The following is a 26489-nucleotide window of genomic DNA, read 5'->3' as shown; positions in this document are numbered from 1 at the left end:
CTCTGTTTACACTGTGTCCTGCACGCTCACAACGTGCCACACTGTGCGTCTCTCTCTGCAGCTCTCTCTTAAATTTTTTCCCTCTCTACCCCCAAGCCACACCCACACACACCCCGCCTCTGACTCTTCCTTGCCCTCTCTGTCGCGGTGCCAGTCAGATTTGCTAATGTCTTGTGGGTTGCTGTGCTATCGGGTTCCAGCCCTGCAGTGCCAGCCAGCAGCTGATAGGCTGTGGCAACACGGTTGAGGTTGAGGATCGCTAAGAGGTGGACCTGGCCTGGCGTACTGTAGATAGCAAGGAGGTCGCTGCGGGAGGTCAGGCCAAGGCAGTGGAATTAACATTCCTCCACAACTCTGCCTCGGGAAGTGTTTGTGTGTGTGTGTGTGTGTGTGTGTGTGTGTGTGTGTGTGTGTGTGTGTGTGTGTGTGTGTGTGTGTGTGTGTGTGTGTGTGTGTGTGTGTGTGTGTGTGTGTGTGTGTGTGTGTGTGTGTGTGTGTGTGTGTGTGTGTGTGTGTGTGTGTGTGTGTGTGTGTGTGTGTGTGTGCGCGCGCACGTGTGCGTGTGTGTACGTACAGTATCTATGCATGCATGTGTTTAGCATCAATGTGGTCACAAATAAAGCATCCAAATGCGTGACGTGTGTGCACACGTGTCTGTATGCGTGTCAATTGCTGGCAGGCCCATCAAAACTATCTGACTACATACTTTCTTTTGTTTATATCCCTCTATCTTTTGCTTTGATGTCCCATAATAAATAAAGGCTTCAAATGATGTGTGCGCCATGTGCGTGTGTGTGTGCGTGCGTGCGCGTGTGCGTGTGCATGCGCATCGACAAAGTACCTCACCGCACACATTCGGATGTTTATGTTTTGATTTGATGTTCCAAACCGCATGCTAAGGCATGCGATTGCGACCACACAAAACAAGCCCACCATATTAGCTTCTATACCTCAAACAGATTCAGACATGCAACTACTGTATGACAAAAGGAATATCAGATGACCACAAGCGATGGCGGATCACGATTCAAGCAGGGACAGATTGATAACCGGTTGCCAGTTTTGTCTATCAGTCAATGAGCGAAAGAAATAGCCCCTCCCCCTATACATCAGGGGGGCTACCAGGTATTCCTTTGAAACCCTTTATAGGAGAAATGATTGATTTATGAGAAGTGAGTCCATGGCGGTGAGGTCAGGGATCCAGGTCTGTAACGTTGTCAGCTGACGGTGCCAGATTAAACGTTAAAATCATGGATAACAGTCGGGATTATAGAAGGCGTGTTAGTAGCAGTGGTGGAAAGTAACTACAGTACAGTAAGTACATTTACTTAAGTACTGTAATTTTGAGGTATTTGTACTTTACTTGAGAATTTCCAATAAGTTTACTTGTACTCCACTACATCTCAGAGGCAAATATAGAAGGTATATATGCTTAAAGTGAATGGCACATCAGGTGGCAAATCGAGTGGCAAAGCAACATGCAAAGTGAGTTTAACATTGTTTAATGTTGTTTAATGCAATCAGATCACTGATCAGATCACTTTTCTGTGTGGATGTATGGGCTGTCGGGGCCAGGAAAGTAGTTTTTTGCCACTCAGTATAGGCGTTCCTGCATCACTTCCTGGTTTGATGATGATGTCACGCGCATAACCTCTATTGTACTTTTTACTCCACTATCTTATCGCAATTCAACGGGACATTCTGCATTCTACTTTAGAATGGCCCTTTACGGCCCTATCTTGCGTCAGAGGCACTAAATCTGTAATTTGGGGATGTAGCATTGCGTAAGTGACATTCCCCTGTAACAATTGCTATCTTGAACAGCCAAGAACACTCGTCATTTCATTAGGCCATACCTCGCAAAACTTTTGAACACAAAGTTCTGTGTAATCTATGAGGTTCCATTTTTCGTTTGGTAATTAGATCCTGATTGTATTGTCTCTCCATGAAACAGTATCAAGTGAAAAGCAAAGTTAGGAAAATCGTATTAATTAAACAGACTTGCATTGAACTGAGGCGAAATAACATTGGAAATGACACCTGTTGCTTCCTTACCATCTAGCCTTTAATTGCCTTTCAATAAAACCACATTTGGTTGACACAAGTATCATCTACGTGTTACTGATTATGGGAAATTATATATTGTTGTAATTTGTAATCCATTAAATAAATTATTTGAATAGACAATTATATAAACACAAGCATGGCAAGATACCGGGCGGCGGTGGCTCAGGGGTAGAGTGCCTGGATGGGAACCGCAAGGTTGCCAGTTCGAACCCGGGCTCCCCCAGAGTTACTGTCGAAGTGTCCTTGAGCAAGACACTGAACCCCTAATTGCTCCCGATGTGCTAGTTGGTGCCTTGCATGGTTTCCGCAGCCATCGGTGTATGAATGGGTGAATGTAATGCACAATCTATGTAAAGCGCCTTGGATAAAGGCGCTATATAAATGCACCATTTATATATAAATGCACCATTTACCATTTACGGATAGTGGAAGGTTCTAAATCCGCTATATGCGGGTAAGGCATGGCATAGGTTAGGGCCCTTAGTACTTTAAGTACATTTTGAGGACAATACTTTTGTACTTTTACTCAAGTGCAATTAGAATTCCAGACTTACTTGTCACAGAGTATTTCTACATTGCAGCATTAATACTTTTATACTTAAGTAAAACATGAGAGTACTTTTCCCACCACTGCGTGTTAGTAAGTTGCTGTCCTGTGATGATGCTGGAGGGGAAGGGGATAAAGATGTCTGTGACAGCTAAGAGGATTATATTTTCAGAGGAGGAGGGCAGATGGAAAGGAGTAGAAGACGGAACAAATAGAAAATCAAGAGAGGACTGTTTTTTCCAGCTGTAGGACGAAAGGCTTGGCCTGCGGTGGTTCAGCGATGGCCAGTAAAACTCTGCTACAATGAAAACCATATCGCTGCTCAGTGCACTGCCCTTTTACCTTACTTTACCTCTGGCCCCTCCTCCTCCTCCTCCTCCTTTCTCCACGCCTTCCTCCTCCTCCTCCGCATCCTTAACCCCATGTTCGCCTATCTTCATGTGGACTCTGTGGGCCTGGCATGTCAGCGGTGTGGTTCTCATTAGTCAATTACAACCTCTGGAGCTATGGCCACTCCCCTGAGACATTCTGCTTTCCTTTTCTTGTTCCGTACTTATTCCCCCCCTTCTCTTTCTCACATATCATCTCATCTTCCTCCCTCTCTCTGCCTGTTTTCCTTCTGAATGTGCATCATCATCTCTTATGTGCTGCTGTATCATCACACAGACAGCAGTGCATTCTGTTCTGCTCCAAACGGTCGTCCACACCAAGTATGGTAACCATATAAATGTATGAAACAATTTTCTACAATGATTAATTTAGGAAAATTGTTTTAACTCAAGTTAGTGCACACCACAACTAGAATGACAACGGCTGGGTTTCCCAAATAAATGTTGTGTTGCACATACAGTATAGTTTGAACACACCCCTCTAGGCCGCACACAGAAGCCTAATTGACATCCGACATTATGACCTTTTTTGGGAAACACTGTCAAACACAAAAACATAGAAATAGACAACCTAGACTAGAGCACAGCCATACCTGTACTCATTGTGCACCTCCTGCATGAATACATAAACAAACCTGTTTCCCTAAAGCCTCTTTAGCCTACACACAGTCACACACCTGTCGACATGTGGCAGTATAAGTAAAACCATTCTCAGAGAAATGTGTGATGTGAGTGGTGACTTATATATATATATATATATATATATATATATATATATATGAAGAGAGCCTACTGTCAGCAGTTCAAATATTATTTAATTTAATTTCAGAGGCGAAGTGATGCCGGCAAGGTAAATATAGACCTATATGAAAACACTACTGTCCCATTGTGCAAGTGAATTAAATGGAATAACATTTGATTGTGGGTTAATAAATACAGACCTATTCAAGGAGGTTAAATGGGAGGCTATTGTGCAGTCAAAGTTACCAATACAAGCAAGTTAATTCAGCATTCTTTAATTGACCGGTCAGGCCGGTATGGTAGGCCTCAGGCCTACCAATATAGGCCTCAGACCTACCATACCAGGCCTGAGGCCTACCATTGCGTGGCACATCTATGCACGGAATATCTATGTTCACAGTGAAAGCGGTGTTGTTGAGAAGAACACACGCCCACTCACTATGCATATTTCCTTTGGGAAACTCAGCCATTGGCTGTGGCGAGCTATCATTGAGATCACTTTTGGAGTGATGTGATCATGTTCAACATGTTTACAGAATCATTCATTAGTGTGGTGGATATGCTCACAATTGTTGTCGTCATCATTCTTGGTGTGGGTTAGCCTACCCTTTACTTTACACGGTAGAGTGTTGATATAATTGTGATATAACATTGAGGAATTTACTGTGTGGTTCTGCCAAATGTGTTTAGCTTGAATTACTTCTATAACCCTGATACCTTTAAGCACTATATCCTGTTTAAAATGTACGGTCAATGCAGAAGCATAAAAACATGCCTCCATAGCTTAATAATGCATGTCAGGTTCTTGGACTACCTGTACGTGTAGAGTGAAATGTATGCGCAGCAAGATTATGCTAGAAGGCATTTTCAGGCGCTGTAAAAAGCCGACACAGGCATGCTCTCACTGGCATTTATCAATGAATAAATCCATAACACAGTAAAATCGGTACGTCTTATTTAATTACATTTAAAACCTAGTCAACACAGTCACCCTAATAACATTTTTGACAGACACGTTAATGATTTCAGTTTTGTACAGATTTCTGAGGCTTCCTATGTGCTGTCAAAGTTTGGCAATGAAGCCCTTGTTCGTGGATTTATTTAAACAAGAAAAGTCCTGCTATAGCTTAAGCAGATCAGAGAAAGTGTGTAAGCTAACTGACGCACTGTAGATTGATACACGTCTGATGCAATGTAATTGCATTTTATTTCACTCCTAAAGGCTAATGGTTTAACACCCAGGATGTAACATAATAAAGCCATTGGCCCACAATAACAGCCTGTAAGGGTATGTGGTGGCAGGGTTTTTAGCAGGATAAACAGCTGCAGGCTGTTTAGCTCCCTGGGTGCGAGGCATTGGGCGGCAGGGCAATGTGTTCACTGGGGCTTTTCAAGCCCTGGTACTGGAGATGCCGGGCCGCGATAAGCAATGTGCGTGGGAAGACAGACGCGCAGCCACTCCGTGTTTGTTCCTGTTTTCCTCGCTGACGGACATCAGAGCAAGAGCTCCGGTGGACCGAATAAAGTGCCAATCTAGTAAATTGCAGGAAATAAGAAACATATGGGAATGGAGCCCACAAACCAAGCTGGGGTGCTGCCGAACTATCACAAAACACCACAAAGTCTCGCTGCAGACCCGGGCTCAGCACTTCCTTCCAATTAAGCTTTTCCTCTCCCACGTGCTGCTCGAGTCAGTGAAAGACCTGAACCCATTTGGTGTGAGCTAACCACGCCGCTGCCTAGAGCATTGCAGGAAGCAATGGATATCAAGCAATTTCATCCCCTGGATGTTTTGGTGTGCACTAGCTGCTGTTGATGCCAACCCCAATTTGTATCAGCTGAAATATTTTACAGTTGGAATTTGTTGTTTACATGAATATGCATGACGGACCGTGATTGTTGTACATTGTCTTTCCTGATCCTCATGAGCTCTTACGCAACCCCGGTCGTAAATCATTGGGAGTTGTTTTTAATGGTGTGCAGAGTGTTGCATTGCTATACTGCAGGTTTATGCAGTGAATTTAATTCCCCTTTTCTCCCTTAATCACATTCGACCTGGATTTGCCATTTTGGGCATGTCAATATATATATATATATATATATATATATAGCAAATCTTTCAAAAATGTTCAAAATTAATGAAAATAGCAGATCAACAAGAACATGTTATTTTCATAGGATAAAGTATAAAATGCAGCTTAAGTGGTTAATGTGCACATTATTGAGAATGGCTTTAAATCAATGCCCATGAGTCTGAGTACACATGTAGTAGTTACAGTATACAAATAAACATTTGTGCCACATTTCATAAGCTCTCTTACAGGATGCAACGTGCTCCCCGAGGCACCACCCAAAACAAAAGATTGAATGTGACTTGTGACTCAGATTAGCACTTTCCTCGCACCCTCAGGTGCGAGCCAGGGCGTGGAGAGAGAGTGTGGGGAGACTTTTGACAACTGTGAACACTCTTTCTCTTAATTTGAATTGCACGTCACCTCACGGAGTGAGAATTCCTGCCCGGAGCGTCAGCCAAGCCCACCTCCTATATCAGTTCTGTGTTTATTATCTTGGGTAGTTAAAATATACGAGCCCCACCCGGCACAGTGTGTGGAGCATGGGGGAGCATGGAGAACGATGTGGGAGCTACAGGCTCAGGCCGGGCTCCAGAATGCATCCTCCGTCTCGACCTTTGATGCAATCCCACTGAGAACATGAGACCTCCCAACGTGGCGGGCATGAACGCTGGCCAGGCGGGCATACAGTGGGTCAGCGCAGGTCATCAGCCCTTAATACATTCACCTACCGTATGTGCTGTACACACATACATATGCATAGAGAATTAATTTATGCACACACACACACACACACACTCCTTCGCACATAAACTTCTTCGCAAAAAATAAACACATACTGTACGTACGCTCTTAAGCCTATGCTCGGTCACACCCTAACGACGGCGTTCACACTTAAAGAAAACAAATCCAACATAGAAATGTAAAATTAAGTATGCAAGAAGGCCTTTAACTTATTTTTCCCCAAACCAACCAGAGTCCTTTTTTCTCTCCCAAGGTGATGTCACCTTGTACACTTTGCACTCAGGAGGCACGCGGGGGAGTGCGCTTACTAAGCAGAAATATAAAGCGAGGAGTGACAGAAAAGGGTATGTTTGTCTTTGCCTCTCATGATAACCTTTCTTATCATACTCTCAGTGCTGGGTGAGACACACAGCTTTAGACACACACAGCGTTGCTCTTTTCTGCTGCTGTGGTCCTTTTTCATTAATAATGATGAGTCAGAGACCGGCTAAAAGAGCAACGACAGCCATGGATATGGTCCATGTATTGTAAACACAGTAAAACAAGCCAGTGACATGCCAATGCACTGACTTCAACAACCTTAAACATGTAACCCTGGTGTCTCAATTATGGGCACATTTTCGAAATGTTTCAAAATGTTCACCTACAGTAGCTCACAACAACACGTCACCATGCGATGCATTGCGAGTTGCAGCTATATTCGTGTATAGGGCTTAAGTGGTTTAAAGCATTAATTATACATCCCCATGACTGTATTGTGTGCATATGGGAATGCATGGTCACACTATATATTTTTATGTAGGCATGTGTGTGCTCGCGTGTGTGTGCGTACATGCGTACATGCGTGCTTGAGTGTGCAAAAGCAGTAAAAATGTTAAACCCCTTGTGGTTTTTGTATAGTCGTGTAGTCTCCTGGGCCAGATGAACTCAAAAACACACTCTCCCTCTCTCTCACTCAATATAACGCACACCCACACACACACACACACACACACACACACACACATACACGTACGTACACTGCACCTTGAGGTGACTCCCTGTGGCAGGACGCCCAGTGTGTCACAGAACCACACAGCTGTACATTCCCAGACTCTGAGCGTGGTATTATTAACAGAGGAGAGTACTTGCATCTGTACAAAATGACCATGGATGTGTGGGTGAACTTGTCTGTTGAGATCGAGGTGTGTGTGTGTGTGTGTGTGTGTGTGTGTGTGTGTGTGTGTGTGTGTGTGTGTGTGTGTGTGTGTGTGTGTGTGTGTGTGTGTGCGAGCGCCCTGCATGCATACATGTGTGTGTCTGCGTCTGCGTCTGTCTATACGTTAATGTGGTCTATGATACATTATGCCACATGTGTACGCCACAAAAGTGTGTAGGTAGGCAGACTACATAATTGCTTGCGTTAGTACTTTTCAAACTGGGGTCAGGGGACCTCAGTGGTCCTTGGGGGGGTTCCAGAGGGTCCCCAGCTAAATTAGTTAATGGGGTGGAGCTCGATACCCGATACCCGAAACAACCCGATAACAAGCTTATTGAGTACCCGGTATCAATAAGCTTTGGGCTTATGATTGTCATGTTTAAACAATCAAGACAAGAGGCGATCAAGAAATAAATCTAATCACCCATGCTGGCACAAACATGTCGGTCTAAAAGTGGATTAATAGTTGATACCTGCCAACCAGCGCTGTCCAGGTAAACAAAATTACACTTTTTAAGTGATGGTAAATACATTAACCAGTTAACAGTTTTTTCAATATTATTTCCCAAAAGTAAAAAGGTAAATTGCCTTCCGTCTGTTTTGAAGGCATTACAAAGCATCGCAATTTGAAGCGTTGTGAGCTTGTAAATCAGCGACTTTACTTAATTCAATTTAAAATATATTTTTTTAACAACTCAAAATTACACTTTTCTGATGGTGGAACATGGGCAAATAGTAAATACACTGTATCTGCAGTATCAATTTGGGGATCCTTGCTTCCGTGCATGAGCTCCTGTAGTCGCAAGTCAAGTCATCCATTTCAGCTGGTTCAGTATATTATTTGATGGCCCCCCCTGCTGTGTGGCTGATCTTATTGGAACTAAGATTGTCCGTTTGGCTCAGTCCACCCCCTAGTGGACCATGAATTAAGGTTTGGAGGACAGAACACAGCTCATTTACCGTCATGCAGCTGTTCTGGGACGTGACACACTACAGGACCTTCAGGTTTTGTTTACATATGATGCATTTAGGTAGATGTTCTGTTCTCTTCTATAACCCAGTGGGATTTAGGGGGGGGGGGGGGGGGTTCTTGTGTCTTGTAAACACGATATGCCTGCGTGTTGGAGAGTTGGAAGTCAGCCGTGTGCTAACTGTGACCGATGAGAGGCGAAAGCAGCCACTAAATCAGATTCATCGGCAGTGCTAACGGGCCAAAGACACTTTGGCATGCTCTCCCGGCTCTGGCCATCCGGCTTTGAATCCAGTTCTTTGAATGTCCAATAGGGATCTGCATAGGAGAGTAGAGCAGATGTCCACATGCCTGAAGTGTTTTCACGTGTCGCCGCTTGGTAGCAATTTGTCCTGCTAAGTGAACATCAAACACGCTTAGCATCAGCTATGTAGGCGTTGGATTCTTGGAACGCAACCCATGGAGACGGGATGAGAATCAGCGGGGGTCTGGGTCAGGTTTTGTTTGCGGCGCATGTTGTGCACACATTTTATGTTTGTGCTGGACCAGGAAGAGAGCCTTGAGATCGTACATGTGGTGCCTGGTCTTGTGTTTCTGGTATAGATCTCCTCGAGTGTGTAATAAAATGGTGTTGACTGTAGCGTTTGCAGGGTGCAGAGAGTGGGTGTACTCTGTACACTACAGCATAGCAAGGATGAGACACGTGTTGAGAGCCTGGTGAGAGATAGTGGCTGTCTGTGCTCAGCAACTGAGCGAGGTAGGCCTGAAGTCAAGACTCGACCACTGAAGTGGCAGTGAAAGTGTGCCGGTCGATACAGCGGAGGGGTTGAGCAACGGTAGTGGGTGAGTGTGCGGGCGGAATCAGCAAGGATGTGCCACAGAAGGAGAAAGGAGCAGGATGCAACCATCTGTTAGACACATGCACGCCTCACAGCGCTCACATAAATCTCAACCGGCGCTCAGCATTGCAAGGCTACATTCCACCAGGCTAAATGTGTGCTTCGCTAGATACTTCCACACAGAAATGTGCACATCATACCGCCATGCATGCAGAGTGAAACTGTACATAGAAGAGACAGTGAAACTCAGTGCATTGTAAATCTGTGTGTCCATGAGCCAAGACCTCACGGCTGCTTCCGCTGAGAATGCAAGTGAGTGAGTTTACATTCTCTAAAAACCTCTAATTAGGGGGTTATGATAAAAATGTATGGCAGTAAATCAACATCCATGGCTGTCACAACTACAGTATGTGTGAGACTTAATGGGGCAATTTGTTGTCCGAATTTGTTAATTGTCCGCCTGTCCACAAAGTAGATTCATGTCATGTAGCTTTTAACCATTGGCCAGAATTCTCTAGGCAAAACAGGGAGGCTATGGTTGATTTCAAAGTTGTTTATAAAGGCAAAGCTCTTCTGTTCTTCTGGTGTGGTCCCCTGGCCCACCAATGCTCTGTAGAGTACTGGATGTGTGAGTGTCTACCACACACACACACACACGCGCACGCACACACACACACACACACACACACACACACACACACACACACACACGCATGCACACACACACACACACACACACACACACACACACACACACACACACACACACACACACACACACACACACACAGTTACAGGTCGCCAGGGTCAAAGTCAAGCCCAAGCAGGGGAATGTGTGGATGAGTTGGGTTTTCCTGTGGTGTGCAGATGGGCTGGAGCCTGGCGCAGTCGACTCTGTGGCCATCTCCCCGCCAGCCCTGTGTTTTGACAGTGCTGTTGTAACGCTGCCGTGCGTCTCCTCTGGTGGGACGAGACCATGATGACAGCTCCCATCATGCAGTCTGCTCTCACACCCTCTAGCCTCTGCTGTTTGTGGACTGCTCTATAGATACTGCAGTATGTGCATTTAAGTGTGGTGCGTGCCAAGTACAGTACTGTGCTGTACTGTATACAGAGCATGTTAAATCTCACACACCAGGCAATGCTTGCACACAGGTTTGGTAGAGCACACCTGCAATGCAAATGGCCTGGCGCACACTACTTCTAAACAAATCTCAGTGATTCAAATTGACACTCACAAAAGTGAGTGTCAATTCCTTGTGTCAATTGTGTTGTGTTGAATCTATTCAAAGACAATTAATGATTTGTGCTGCGCAGTGCTATTCGCTCCAAACCACACACACGCAGGAAATAAAGAACGGATTACAATAATTTAACATTCTCTATAATCAGTGATACTTATGTGTATAAATTATGGTTATATTCAAAGGCAATGAATGGCTAGAGCTTATATGCAAACGTAGTATCCGACATTACATAAGCGCCTCAGTGCTGAGCAACACTGAATTAAGTGATTGTGAATGTTATTGAGAGCATAGATAGCACTGCACATAACGGCTTGCTTTACTTACTTTGCAGATCAACTAAGTGTCTGCTCTGGTCATTTGTGTTTAATCTAGGTTGATTAAGAACTTAAAAATAACAAAGGCCACTAACATGAGAGTTTTAAAAAAGCACAATACTTCTACTGAAGTCCTTAGAAATGACTCTAATCTCAAATTTGGCCTCTGCTACTCACCATCTGCTAAAAAATATAATTTTGATCCATAAATAAATGCTCCCGTGATTCTGTTTGAGCTAACCGTAACTGCCCCATACAGTAGAGAACCATAATGATGCTGAGAGAGCTCAGATGTGACTGCTGGGAGCAGCAGGGCTCAGAGGTCAAATGAGTAGCGCATGACCTATGAACCTAAGCTTCTCTCTCAGGGTTCAGCGTTGAAAGCAATCCTCCCACAACTCTTCCATAAACCTAGCTAAAAGGTGTTGTAAGGAGGCAGTTTTCCCACATTTTTGGTACATTGTAAATATATTTTTTTGCATCTATGAAATCTCCATGTCATGCATTTAATTGTCTTTGACACCACAAATTGCTAGTTTACTGGATTATGGAAATTAGGCCTCTGACTGATGGACATTTATCCTCTTTTCTCTGTAATGTAAAGAGGCATTTAACATCTTACATGTGTGAAGTTTTTCATGCTGTAACCTTTTGTACACAATTTAAACAAATGTATAACGTATGTGTGTAGGCTGTGAGAGAAATGTGGAGGCAGGAAATCATCTTTTCCATCTTGTAGATGCGGAGCTGCATAATTTTGGCTTTCGGTCTGATTTCATGGAACTTTAGATCGATCAGAATCATTGCTGGTGGAGAATGATATAATAACATGGTGGCCAGAGATGAGTCACCACTAATTTCACGTTCTCGCTCAAAACCGACCTCCAGTTTGGGGCTGTGCAGAATTCAAGCGCTGTGGGTGAACAGCGCCCAGCCAATGGAAGAGCCTGGTTGTGACATCACAGTCATGCAATGTGGCCAACGGATGATGGGGAAGGACCAGAATGTTCCAGAAAAAACACCAGAAACAGAGATGTGGAGTCAGAGTCAGCCGTTGAACCCGAGTTCCCTTATCCATCCTAGAAAACCCAGCAATAGTTTAGTGTAGTCGGTTGGCTAGCGAAGAAGAGCCATGATAATGAAACACAGAGCACACAAACACAGTGTCCTATACCTTGGCATCAGAAAACCCTAAAATAATCAAGGATGTGAATGAGGTGTCATTCACTGTCTGTCATTCAACAGTCCTCCATCAGCAAGATTCCCCCATATGGAGAGGAGAGACCACAGCCAGAATGGCTGTAAGCTGCATACATCCAGCAAGCCAAAACAAACTACTATAGACAATTTACAATTTAGGAATTTAGAAGACGCTCTTAATCCAGAGCGATTTACAGTAAGCAAGAACAAAAACATGGTAATACATCGTATACATATAAATAGTCATCATGAATCATACATAAGCATACCTTTAGTTGCTTTGAATGCCAGCATCAGAGTTGGGTACTCTGTGTGGGCAGCGAGGGATCTAATTCGTCGCATGTTATAGAGTGTAAACCTACAGGATCGAGTGACGGCTGTAATGTGTGCTTTGAACGAGAGCTGACTGTCCAGGACAACACCAAGGTTCCTGGCTGTATAGGAGTGTTTAGGAGTAGAGCTCCTAAATTGGTCAGGGGCCGATTTACAAGCCATTATTGGACTTTTTTGATGACATTGTTGTCGGCAGTTGTGTCCGATGTTTCCAGATTTCTAAGCACTTTCAAAGCAGATACCAGATTTCACAATGTGCCCCGTTGTGACATTGTAGATCTTATATTTTTTAAATAGGGTTTTTAAGTTAAAGTTCAGTGTATGTGTTTATTTTAATCTATTTATTAAAAACATTGTAAGTAGCCAAATATTTCATTATGCCTATTCATTCCTCCCACACACATTTCTGTGTGTTACTTGTCACTGCTGTGACCGCCCCAGCCCATAGGAGTACGTGCAGTGGCCTTCCCTGCTCAGCTTCCCTCCCCTGAACACGGGCCAATTGTGTTCGTATAGACCAGACGTTCTATAAAAAGCTGATCCAGGTGGATTCAAACCCGTCTGGGAGGTACTTTATCACTGTGCCTGCACCTGTGCATGTCAAATAGACATTTTAGCCAAAAGTTTTTCAAAAATATCAGTCGAAACATCAGAAAGGCGTATAGTAGCCTACTCTCCAAAATCGTGATTGGCATCGGGCCCAAAAATCTGGCATCGGTCGGGCTCTACTTTGCAGAGGGACTATTGATCTTCAGGATTCTGCAACCATTAGGAGCCAATTAATCTCTAATTTTCCAAGCACAACATGAACAAAATGGCCAGCTGATGAAAGCCTCGGTATGCAAGCCCCCAATTGGTCCAGCTGGCTGCAGTCCAATGATAACGCTTGCCAATTGCCCGGTTGCCTTGTAGACTCTTGTTTAGATCCCTTTCCCCCTGACTTCAACACAGTTTAAAGTTACCGGAACAGGGCAGAGATGCTGTAGCTGAATAGCTAAATGCTTCTCTCGGAACAATTCATAAACTACACTGCACTGTATAATGAGGATAGGTTGATTCTGTTGCCTGTCACAGGTTTTGATGAGCAGCTGTGGTGCAAGGACGCCTGTGACTTCCTGTGTCCCCACTTCTGATACTGAAGCCAAGCCGGACTTCATCACAGCTGCAGAGCACTCATTTCCATCTGATGCAGCCCTGCCTATAACATGCTTCCAACAAATCACAGACACATTTTATGATTATGACCATTATTTTGGAATTGGTCTGCAAAAGCCAAAGGGCTTCAATTTCAGTTGGGAGGAAGCAACTACTAACATGTATGTATAGCTCACAGCTGGATGAGACGTGCGTGGTATGTTAGGATTGGAATCTTTTGCCTGCAGTACATGTATCAACAGAGTGCTACGAAATGGCTTGTATACATACATTTTTCAGCATCAGTTCATGAACTAATTTGAGTGTTGTAATGTGTAGTGATATCTTGAATGCCCATAACAAACAAATAAATAAATAAACAATCAGGGATTTTTCTTTACCCCGTTCAAAAATAGAGAAAATAGCAGATCTTCAAGCTTACAGCACGTTGTATCGCTACGCATTATGAGTTTGTTGATCATGCATTGGTAATTTAAGAGGCTTACGGTTCAATTTAATTTCTTAGATGATAAAAGGCAAGGTAACAGAAGGAATTGTTCTGTTGCTGCTCGCGAAGCTAGAGTATCGGCCTCACAAAGAAGAAACTAGGTGTTCATCTCCCATGTTCTCCTTGCAACTTTCTCTCTTCTCTCCCTTTCTTTCATCCTCAGCCAGAAGAAGTTTTTTGGACATGTAAGATGATAAAAAAAGAGCAGGAAGGAGAAGAAGAAGAAAGAGAGGCCAGTTCTCAAGGAATATGGCTCGTATTAATCTGGAAATATTGCTTTACCTCATCTGTACTAAATTACGGGTCTGAACTCGCTGTCCTCTGAAAGCAGGCACAGCGCCACCGGCAGCCCAGATGGGCAAGGATCTGTCACCGCGACCAAGCACATAAACCCCTGGTCTGTTGAGCTCTATGGCTGCCCTTTTATACGCAGAATCAAAAGTGTCTCTTTGTTATTGTTGGGCTTGGCTTGCATACTCAGGGGCACGACTCTGGGAGAGGATCCAGAAGGTTCCGGTCGTCTCTCTCTCTCTCTCTCTCTCTCTCTCTCTCTCTCTCCTATTTCCTACTATCCTACTATACTGTAACTGTTACAGTAACATAAAAAAGTGCTTGATACTAAACTTAGCCATGAAGTTAACCACTTAACCCCTACATACGCCAAATAGCAATCTAAAAAGTTCTAAAGGTTCACGACGCATTGTGTTGAACCCGTTGTGAGCTTGTAGATATGCTATTTTGACTGAATGTTGACCTGTTCAGGTGTGATGTCGTACCCATAATAGCGACACTAGTCCATGACGTTCATCTACTGATCAATCTTTTTAGGTTATGCCGCCGCTCGAATGCTCCACAATTTCTCTGGTTGGTCCAAGAACACGGTCCTGCCACTGACACACACTGACACTGGCCCCCTGCACATTGCAGGGGGCTAGAGAATCTATAGTTAGTAGAGCCGGCTTAGGGCTGGCCTCAGGGCTCGCCAAAGCCTTGTGGTTCCCACTGGGTAACTAGAAAAGGTTCTCCACCAGGTCAGGAACGTTTGTTGTGGCCGCATTGTCTGGTATTGATAAGTGATGATAGAAGTAACAGTTAATTGCCAATAGACAAAGACTTATTGTAGCTGAAACTTGTAGTGTGTTGCAGAAGAGGATTATGACAGGATCACATTATCATATTAGGATATTAGGATATTATCATATTAAGATCATAATTATTATTACAGGATCACAAAGAAAAAGTTGGCTTCCTGGTGGTGCTCTAAAAGGCAGAATAAAAAAAATGCAGGCCAGGACTTTTTCCTTGTCCTCTAGGGAGTGTGCATACTAAGTTTTATGCAGATCGGTACAGTTTTAGGTAAAGACGTGACTCGGCCTGTTATAGCGCCACCATGAGGCTGATTTGAAAAAAGTCAAGTGGCAATTCTTCCTCAGCCAAGAATATGCGTTACAGTATAAGATTTCACAGAAATCACACTGTGTTAGTGTGTTCATGATTTTCAGATGTCAATCTTAGCCAATCAGGATGGAATATGAGGAATCAGACAAACCTGTCTTGATCACATGACCATAGAGATCATGTGTAACGATTTGCGTGAAATTTGGATCAGATCTGAATGAGTAATTTCCAAAATTGTGTCCTGGTGGCGCTATGAAGCGCAGATGTAAAAAAGAAATAGTATGAAAAATCTGAAAGACCCCCATTTCTCGTTTAATGGCTATAGAGAGACTGTGTAACGATTTGCATGATGTTTGGAACAAATCTGTAGCCTACTGTCAGAAATGTAGAAAAAAATCAAGCCAACAGTGCCAGAGATTAGCAATACTCTCCCCATGCCTTCGGCCTGGTGGAGACAATGAGGCAAGCACAAGTGACTGCAACAACTCAGGGCGCTATACACAGAGGAATGTTAAGGTGTGATCACACATGCTGAGAGAAAACAGAGGACCCTGTCAGTGATCTCTCAACCATAACAGAGCAGAAATGACAGCAAAGAAATGTCACTACACTGTACAGTAAGATAGGAATGGGCAACTAGACATAGACGTATGACTGTTACATAATATTATGATTGCCCAGTGGCAGTAATTGAAACAGGCACACTGCCTGGTATGTAAGTGCACCTGTCAGGAATTAAGGTGGCTCACTCTTATTGGATTTATTGATTTATGTTTTTATAGACAAAAATGCATAGATGAACGTATATCTGTACATATTTGCAAACTAATACTAAGACGAAAGATGTTCATCGACTACCTTTTTTCACTGATGAAAACTAAATGGAAACTAAATTAAAACTAATCTATGATGACTAAAACTAAGACTAAATATATTAACAATTTCGTCAACAAATAAAAACTAGACTAAAATGTTAGGGAGGGTCTAGTGGACAAAAGTGCAAAATCAGCCATTACGATGGCATCAAGACCCACCAAAAAAACATTTTAGTTGACTAAATCAACTGTAGATTTAGTCGACTAAAATCTTATGATATTTAGTTGACTAAAACTAGACTAACACTAAAACATTCCAGTCCAAAAACCAGTAAGACGCGCAAATCACAGTCATGTCACCATGACTCAGCCATAACCATATAAGGAGTCCCAAAAGCAGCTCCATATATGGGCACAAAAGTGTGACACACAGACAGACAGACAGACATGATCTGCTAGGTCTCATAGTAAGTGCTCACTGCGTTCGCAAAAAGAGAGAAAAAAAGAAGAAAAAAAACATTCCAGTTGACTAAAATGTGACTAAAACTAAATGTAACCTATTCAAAAGACTATGACTAAAACAAAAATAAAAACAACACTGACCTGAACCTGACCTACCTAAACCAGGTCATAAAACACATCGCATCAAATAAAATGTGCACTTCTTCACTGAAATTGAGTCCAGTGAGGCTGAACTCCACTGTTATCATAACATCAAGATACAATTGGGCTTGGATGCAGAAATTCTCACGTGATGCAGTTTTATTTATTGGCCGGGCACTGAGGGAGGGATATTCTTTTTCTTCTTCTTCTTGTCAACTCCCATTTTATAGTTCTCAAGTCTAATGATTTACTAGACAGCCAGTGGCTTTGATATATCGCAAACAATGATCTTTCATGAAAAGGTCCCATAAATTACTGTACCTGAGATGCCCCTTGACTTACAGCATCCCTGCAGGAATGTTAGGTATGGGTGCTACACTGTTTGCAGGGTGAGGTGAAAGTTTACATGCCCCTCCTTAATGGAGGACGGGTGGGTTCGGGCTGGGGGCGGATGGGTGTGTCTCCTGTTTGCAGACATGTCATTATAGCAAAAAAAGAAAAAAAAAAAGAAAAAAAAATAAGAAGTTCAAATGTTTAAAAAAAGACTTTCAGAATTTAATAAAATTACAAAAGTGCAGAGAAGCTCAGAACGCAACGCGTGGCACATGACGTGGTATGAGCTTGCAGATCGGTCATTGTTAGTATCTGTCATGCAAAAAAGGTACAGTATATAGAGCTTAAATGGTTAATGTATTCTGGTGATGCGCATCCTGTCTGCACGTGCACCTGGCGCGCATGTGGCCGACCTCTGACCCCAGCTGCACAAAGCATGGCATGGGGAAATATGCCTGTGAGAGAGAGAGAGAGAGAGAGAGAGAGAGAGAGAGAGAGAGAGAGAGAGGCCACTGAAGGGCGGCAGGAGTGGTTTTATACAGAGACTGGCATTATCTGCATCTCTCGCCCCATTCAAAGGATAGGGCCACTAAATATACCCTGTGAGGCCTTCCCAGGCTCCTCTGGGCTGGGGCGACGCGGCCGCTGCTTGGGCGGACGGCCAATGACATGGCTGCCGACCTCCACGGAAAGTATTTTTAAGGTCAATTACAGGGTGCAGGGCCTTTAGATGGCCGACTGCTGCTGAGGAGGCCTTATATTAAAGGTTTATGTGGAGAAAGACCAAGAGAGGCCCGCTCGAGCTTAGTCCTGCTCCCATTGTTGCCACACACCAACTGGGACACTATACTGTTGGGGACAAGGTCCCATGGGGTGACGCACGGTGCGTGATTATACTATGCACGCTGCATGCACGCATGCGCATGCGAGTTAGACACTATGGCACTATATGGCACTATGACACTATAGTCTTCTAAAGATCCTTTGTTTTGTTTTTGTTTTTATGCACGTTTCAAACGAACGGCTTATGGAGGTTTGCGTGTTTAGTTTGGAATATGTGATTTGTTTACAGGGAAGTTATTTTTGGCTGAGACAGGATATGGCCTATATATTCCAGTAATGCGGCAGAAGTTAATCTTTATGATCTTATATACATGGAGAGCACACACATGCATGCACACATATACACTCACGTGTGCATGCACATCGTTACAGCCTTGTATGCTCATTTGAAGCTGCAGAAGTCATGCTCACACACATACACACACACACACACACACACACAGAGGGAGGCCACACACGCAGGGACACACAGCGGTGACCAACAGTCGGCATATGAAAAATCCAACTAGATGAGTTTGGTCTTTCTTATGATTCATGCCAATGTGACTTGTAGCCAGCCATAAATACAGGGCTGTCAGAATGTGTTTTACCCCACAGAGAAGGGAGTGGTAACTTGTACAGTAGACACCATTCACCTCTCTGTGTGCTCGGAGGGAGCAGTGTGGAGGCTGGTGGAGGTGGCTTTGGTCTCCATGAGAGTGCACTATTGATGGGACAAAAGTGGGGGTGGGCATTGAAAGGCCTATTTGTGCCGATGAGGTCCAGGCATCACTCCTGTTTGTTTTACTGCGGGGGTCGCAGGCCATGAGACAGCTCAATGGGGATTCTATCCGCCTCTGTCCGTCTCCATCCAAACGCTCTGTGATCAGACAGCATGTGCTGTAATAAAGGCCTTACAGAAGGGAAAACCGAAGAGGAAATATTTACACGTCTTTATGGCTAGGAGATCACCTTGTCATTGTGCTCTAGGAGCCAGGCGACATTTTTAAGTCTGTGAATCTAGAAACCCCTCAATTAACCATGCTTTAGTCTGAGCCAGACACAGCAAAGACACAGCATAGTGTTTAACTTGTTTTCACTGTCTAACATGATTAGCACATGGGCTGGATTTGTCCGGTGTTTTGGATTATGGTGCAGTTCCATAAACAGGAATCTCTGTCTGAATCGCCCTGTGCCTTTGTTGCCTGGCTGACTTCATCGTAGGCCTGGTGTTACACAAAAGGACCGTCTGATGCAGGGCTTTTCCACTAACTGTGAGCCCTGAGTGCATCTTTAGCACCTCAGGTGCTGTTCCACTCTGTGGATCCTTCTTCTTTGTTCTCCCTCAACCCCCACCTCCACCTACCCCCCACCACCCATCAAACCCACCTCCACCTACCCCCCACCACCCATCAAAACCACCTCAACCCCCACCTCCACCTACCCCCCCCCCCCCCACCCATCAAACCCACCTCAGGTGCAGCATGCTGTTCCACTGTGTGGATCCTTCTTCTTTGTTCTCCCCCAACCCCCACCTCCACCTACCCCCCACCACCCATCAAACCCACCTCAGACCCCGTCTCCCTGGGAACATCTTCACTCCTAGTCAGCATGGCGGGGCGAGTACACATCGCCAAGCTGCTAAGTCCACAGCGGCGGGGTTGCCCAGTGTTTGCCCTGGGGGAGAGCATCTGTTCACCGCTGTCGGGCCTGCTGGGTCAGAAATGGCACACCAGGGTGCGATGGGCTGTGCCCGTCGCCGGTCATGGCCGTCTCAGGTGTGAAATTCCCAGGGTGGGCTGTGTCTGGCCACTGACTCCGGCAGCTCCAGTGCCCAACAGCCAATAGTGGGAGGGAACAGAAGTGTGAGACCCACTGGTTAGCCACCATGACCTGTGAGGATGTCTGGGTTGTGTTCTGCACCTTCCAGGAACCTCTTTGTGTCTGGGTGCACAAACCCATATGTACAGTACACAAGCAAGGGTTGCAGACATGTCAAGCACAATGCTCAGTCTCTTACGTATATAAGCTGCATTTTCTGCGAAGCAATCCTTGCGCATGCTTGTAAAAAATATATAGTTGTCAGGTTTTTTGGGGAGAGACATCAGGTGATCACTCAGCAGTCAGTGAGTCATGCAAAATGGCCTTCCTATACAGTATATTCACCCTCGGCACAGTTAATTGGGAGGTCCAGTCGTGCTGGTGGTGGGAGGTCTGCCATTGTGGCCCTGGGGTGTGCCAGTAACAACGTGACCTGGCACGTTGTTACCCCCTGAAGCCGTTGGCCAATATCATCTTACCACTTAGATGACAGAGGAAACACTTTCACTACGAAGTCCCAGCCAGGAATTAGACGTCAGCACATGTAACGGTTATAATGTCACCACGGTTGAACAAAAATTATTGAACTGAACCAAATGAACATTCATTTGGCATGGCCGGAATTTCTTCCATCAGGCAATACTATGGTCGGTCCATATTGATTGGACATCATATTGAGTGCACATCTGAACACATATATTGTATTCACACTCACACAACAGCACGCCAAGCACAGTAACTTGAATTCCATGTCACTCTGCCAAGGCTACACTGAGTCATCAATCTTTTTCTTGAAGACAAATTAGGTTTGTACGTGGCTTTCTTTTATTTTATTTTTAGTAAATTGAAGCCACTATGTAGAAAAGAGACAGGTTGAGGTTCAGGAACATTTCTCATGGATATATTTAGGACTCTATAGAAATTTAACTAGCAATAACTGCACACTAAGTCTATAAAGCATGTATGTCCTGTCCATTGCCAGTTTAATTAGCCATTTGACCTAGGAGTTACTCACTAGGCCGGGGGAACGTTAGAACAGGTAGAGGTCATTAATATACTTTATTATGTTTAGCATTGGTTTTTTATAAGAGTTATTTTTTTCTATGACAGAAAGAGAGAGACCATTTAGATATCTTTAGACCGTTGAGGAAATGCGGATGTGAGTTTCATGGTCAAGTACAAAACCTCTTTTCTTAAATCTCCTGTATGAGCTTCATGTGCTTGTTTATTCTAGTATAATACAAGCCATTGGTGTCCTTATATGAACAGACCCCAGGGCTGGATTGAAACAATCTTCATATTCAGCCTGGAAACTTCGAGAATTCTTACTTTTTACTCACTCACTTTGATACACATCACAAAGGTTTTCTGTGTTAAGGACAGAGAAGGCCCCACTCTCTTTCCATCTGCCTCAGCTCTGCTTTGAATTCACATCATTAGGAATGAAAATTTCAATTTCACAACAAGCTTAAATTCATTCCCGAAGTCTAATCTGATTCCGACCCGCCATCCAAAGGCTGGTTGCCTCTGTTAAACTCTGTAAACATTAAGCCCTGTTTGCATGCTCCTATTCGCTAGTCATCAAGGCCAGTCTGCTAAAGCACAGATTTTATTTCACCCTTTATTATTGTTATAATTATTAGGTCTATGGAATATCATTCGGCAGTATAATACAATAACCCCCTAGTCTCGACTCTCTCGGGTCAATCTGGCGCTTGGCCAAGTGTGTGGCTGAGAAAAGCAGACTTTTCTATCATGGCCTTTGAAACTCAATCACAGAGGCACCCTGTGTTGATCCGTTCAGTTCCCATGTGATGATAATGTTGCCCTCTCTCTCCCTGGCTGCTCGCCGTGCTCGGCTGTGTGTACACACTTTTTGTGTGTTTTTTTAAAGACACGTGTTTACATTGTCACTCATAAAACCGTTAAATCTGATATTTAATGTTGCCCTTTTAATCAGTGTGTCATTAACAGTTGTTTTCATAACGCAATCAGGGATATTTGTTTGAAGCTTGCCTTTGTGCCACAAACACTGTACAATCATATAGGCAGGCGCCCTGCAACATGCTTAGGATACATCATGCACTATACACAATGTCAGTGTGAGACTTTGAGCCTAATCCAATGCACATTAACAGGGATGGCTAAACAGGAATATAATGACAGTGTAATGGCTCCTATGTTATTTTCCTTCCTTTTCCCCCTTTTTACTGTACTGTTCTAAGCATGTAACCCGTGATGCAACAGATGCTTAAAATAAAGGCGGGATGAATTACTCCTGACAAGGGCCACTAACTGTAGGACCATTATAAACTAAGAGATCACAACAAGCAATTCAGGTAAGCTCTGTTATGAAATTAAGAGGTGTAAGGTTCGTCCTCCCTACTGAGTCAGAAAGGCATTCTGGGAGGAGGCTTAAGAGAGCAGTTGTGAAAAAAGATTTACTGCCAAACTCTGCCTCAACCCAACATGACCTACATGCACATTACAGTTTAACTCTGCCCCTAGTGGCCAGATAGAACTGTGACTCCTGTGAGTTAATCCTACCTTAATCCTCTGTGGCACAGGCGTGGAGCTTTTCACCAAGCCTGTAAGAGGGACAACCTCTCATTATTGCTCTTTTTTTCCTCATTATCGAGCTGTTTGTCGCTGTTTTTGCCTCATTACGGTGACATTACGGTTGGATCCCCTCGCAGACTGTAAACAAACACAGGCCTTTAGATGTTGGATTAGGCGTGTATCTGTCTGAGAATCCCCTGGGACAAAAGACATAAAAAGCCAAAGTGGGTCTCTTGCTTTGGAGTGCTGCATTACTGTTTCTTTGCAATAAAGAGCTCTCCGCCTCTCTCTCCGCCTCTCCATCAACTGCTCAATAAGCTGCCTCAACTGTCTTTTACCCAAAGCCCATGAACATAGATCTTGGCTTTCACAACCTAACATGAAGGCAGGCCTTGACTTTAAAATGCTGTTTTGTGGAGCTGTTTGACACCACTATGACATGGACAGGGTCTGTGTATACATTCAGTGTTAATATTTTTTTGTGGAAGGTCCTCAGAGAGCTCTCTAATCCCTCTACCTCATCTTGAGTTCCCAACTAATTTACTCTCTTTTCATCACCATTTACTCTTTTTTTTACTACACACTTTCATCTCTCTCTCTGTCCCACTCCAGTTGCTGTAATTTGTCAACTCTTCTCCCCCCTCCTCCCCCCCCAAACCATATGTACGTCTCTCCAGTTTTCCCCCTTTCTTTTTTTATAATTTGAAATGTTTGGTGTTTTTCACCTCTGTTACACTCCTTGCAATCAAGGAAAGGACTGTATTGCCCCTTAAAGAGCTAATTTAAAGTCGATCATCACCCTCTTTTTCTACGAGGGGTGCTTCAAACGTGAGACACCATATGCGTGAGTGGTGGATGCATGCATGTGTTGTTGTCATTCCTCTTTTCTGATTTCACTTTGAATCAAGCCCTGGCTCCTACGCCATGAACTGGAGCTGTAGAACCAACCAAAGGCCAATGAGCTCACTTTATTTCAGGACTTTTGAGCAATCTCCTCACCAAGCTTGAAAGATATTGGCCCCAATTTCTTTATTTCTTTCTAGAAAAACAATCTGGCCTATCACTAATTATTCTATTTTTTTTATTAAGTATATTATGCTGTATACTTTGTTGTACGATGAATAGTGATACGTTGCAAGCTTGTAGATCTATTATCTTATTATTTCTAAAATGTTTGAAAATGTTTGTCTGTATTTTGACATGCCCCAAAAACTGATGCCAGTTTGAAAGTGGTTATGAACTCCCCCACTTTGTCAGTTTAGTTCTTTGTTCTTCTTCTTAACTATGACCCAAGTCAAAATCCCCTTTCTTTATACTTTTACTTTATGCCCCCTGTCTGTGCCATGCTCTGGTTTGGCTGGCAGACTTGGCACTTAGGTCTGTGTGTGGTGGCACTGGGGGCAGGGCGCAGGGCTGCCTGGGTTGAGTGTACCCAGCCCCTCATAATTACAGACAGTAAACAGCCAGCGCTTTTAGGCCCATTTTGATGTCTGATGCGGAGAGAGTTTTGCCTTGGCATGAGAAAAGACACGAAGGAAAAGGAGAAGGGAACTTTCTAGGAACGTTCTCAAGGCAGACAAAAACAGTGTCATCCTCGTTGTTGGTTGGTTGGTTGCGAAGAGCTGGTGGCACAGACTTGCAGACCCGTAAGGGGTAAATCTTCACACTTGAGAGTTTGCTGTTGTGTGCGCACATACCAACGTATGTACAGTATGCTAGCTACAGACATCCAGGCCCCTTTCTGAGAAGACCTGCTCATTTGTGAGGAGAGGTTTCGTGAGGTTTCCTACAGTATAAGCCTTAATTAGAACAGCCTCTGGTTAAAACAAAAAACAAAAACATAATGTTCTTCTTTCACTTTTCCTCTGAAGGTTTTTCACTTGAAAACTGTCGTATCTGTCTTATTTCTCTCCGTTGTTTTCTCTCTCATAATGATAACTCACTGCCCGTCACCCACTTCTTCCAAACTTTGTTCAATTTCAATTCTATCCCTGATGTTTTTTCCTTCTTCATTTTATTTACTCCATTCTCCGTATTTGCATCACCCCCTTCTTCTCTTTCCCTTTCCTTCTATGACTCTCTCCCTCTCCCTCTCTCTCTCTCTCTCTCTCTCTCTCTCACTCTGTGCACTGCACTGCGCTGGCAGGCAGTGGGACGGGAGGTTTTCTTTGGCTGTCTGCTCCCCCTCTACTTGGCTGGGACGGGCCCTGGAGCGTGCTACTGGCTGGGAGTGTGGAGGGGAAGCGGGGGAGGGAGGGAGACTGGAGGGGCGGAGGCGTGGTCTGCAGCTGGTAATGAAGACTTCTTTTTCCATCCTCAGAAGGCAGAGTGTGAGTGGACGGGCACGGGGGCTGCACTGCTCCACTGCGTTCTCTCTGCCTGTAAAGTGTCGCTGAGCCGCCCACCGCTGCGCTGCGCTGCCCCGTGTGTGTCGGAGCGGGGCTCTCTCTCTGTCACTTGAGGACGGGAAAAGGAAAACGGACGGACCAAGAGGCAGGCGGACAGACAGACAGACAGAGATTGCTACAGTCATGAGGTTTTTCCTTCTGTGGACTCCAGCACACTGCTCTCACTGAGGTAAGATTTAAAGACTGCTGCCGCTGTCTCCAACTGTCTTACTGCTCCTGTTGCGCTCTCTCTCTCTCTCTCTCTCTCTCTCTCTCTCTCTCTCTCTCTCTCTCTCTCTCTCTCTCTCTCTCTCTCTCTCTCTCTGTCTCTCTGTCTCTCTGTCTGTCTCTCTCTCTCTCTCTCTCTCTCTCTCTCTCACCCTACTCTGTGTGTATATTCTTTGCCGTCTGCCTTTTGATTGATAGGCATGTGGGGTGGGGGTGGGGGGGTCACCGGGGGAGGGGGCAGTCCCATAACACCCTCCTCCCACTTTAAACTCTCAAGTTTTTTTTACACACACACACACACACACACACACACACACACACACACACACACACACACGCGCACACACACGCACACACACACACACACACACACACACACACACACACACACACACACACACACACACACACACACACACACACACACACACACACACACACACACACTACTGTTGTACTAAGTAATAACTGTGTTTTCTGTTTGTTTTTTTGTTATTTTTCAGATAGTCATGTTAAACTGTGTTTTCACTTGACTGAAAATAACAGAGGCTGTGCTTTGAACTTAATACTTCTAGTGTAATATTTATCTTTAGTGTAGTGTAAGTGTAGTGTAGTGTAGTGTTGCGAATGTGGTTACTGTGTGTGTGTGTGTGTGTGTGTGTGTGTGTGTGTGCGCGTGTGTGTGTGTGTGTGTGTGTGTGTGTGTGTGTGTGTGCGCGTACGCGCGTGCGTGCAAATGCATGTGTCTTTGGAGTGCCTGTCGATAAATAAACGTGTGTGTGTGTGTGTGTGTGTGTGTGTGTGTGTGTGTGTGTGTGCACGCATGCATGTGTATGTGCTCGCACGTCCGTTTGTTTGAGCGCATGTAGGTGTGTGTGTTTGCCTGCTCTCTCCACTGTTTATAATGAGAATGCAAATGAAGTCAGCTCTCATTGAAAGGTTTATGCTATAAGGCTGATGAATGTCTTCTTCTGGTCACACCAGGCAGCGTATCTGAAAGACGACAATCACTGGCTGGGATGAGATATTCCATGAGGAACCCCATCCCCCCCATCTTTTAGTAAAGTTTTAGCTGCAAATGTACTATTGATCTACAGTATATGCTATGGTGAGCTGGACCTGGCTGCTAGCTTTGCATGCATGTGCTGTACTATGCTTGGCTAAGCTATGCTATCTTAATGTAAAGTTTGGTGTGATATGGCATACTTTTCACTTAACAC

General features: G+C 44.3%; 2 protein-coding genes across 4 annotated transcripts in view; one reads left to right on the top strand and one right to left on the bottom strand.

Moving 5' to 3' along the window:
* Nucleotides 1–18989, bottom strand: part of LOC308314508 (mitochondrial fission 1 protein-like) — a gene marked incomplete at both ends in the record, with an annotated part of 97901 nt that extends 78912 nt beyond the window's left edge. Inside the window, one exon of the mRNA XM_080762139.1 lies at nucleotides 18931–18989. Within this exon, the coding sequence (XP_080618265.1) occupies nucleotides 18931–18989 (59 nt within the window). The remainder of the gene's footprint in view (nucleotides 1–18930) is intronic.
* The window catches only part of znf469 (zinc finger protein 469), a 259292-nt gene that overhangs the window by 180355 nt on the left and 52448 nt on the right, over nucleotides 1–26489 (top strand). For all 3 annotated transcript variants that reach the window (XM_080761755.1, XM_080761753.1, XM_080761754.1), the window contains one exon: nucleotides 24975–25231. The gene's annotated coding sequence lies outside the window, so the exon portion shown is untranslated. The remainder of the gene's footprint in view (nucleotides 1–24974; nucleotides 25232–26489) is intronic.

Source organism: Protomyctophum bolini (assembly GCF_963924005.1).
Source record: "Protomyctophum bolini genome assembly, chromosome: 4".
In the NCBI taxonomy this organism is placed as follows: Eukaryota; Metazoa; Chordata; class Actinopteri; order Myctophiformes; family Myctophidae; genus Protomyctophum; species Protomyctophum bolini.
Note: the sequence above shows the minus strand (reverse complement) of the source record. Positions and strands in the feature narration are given on the sequence as shown.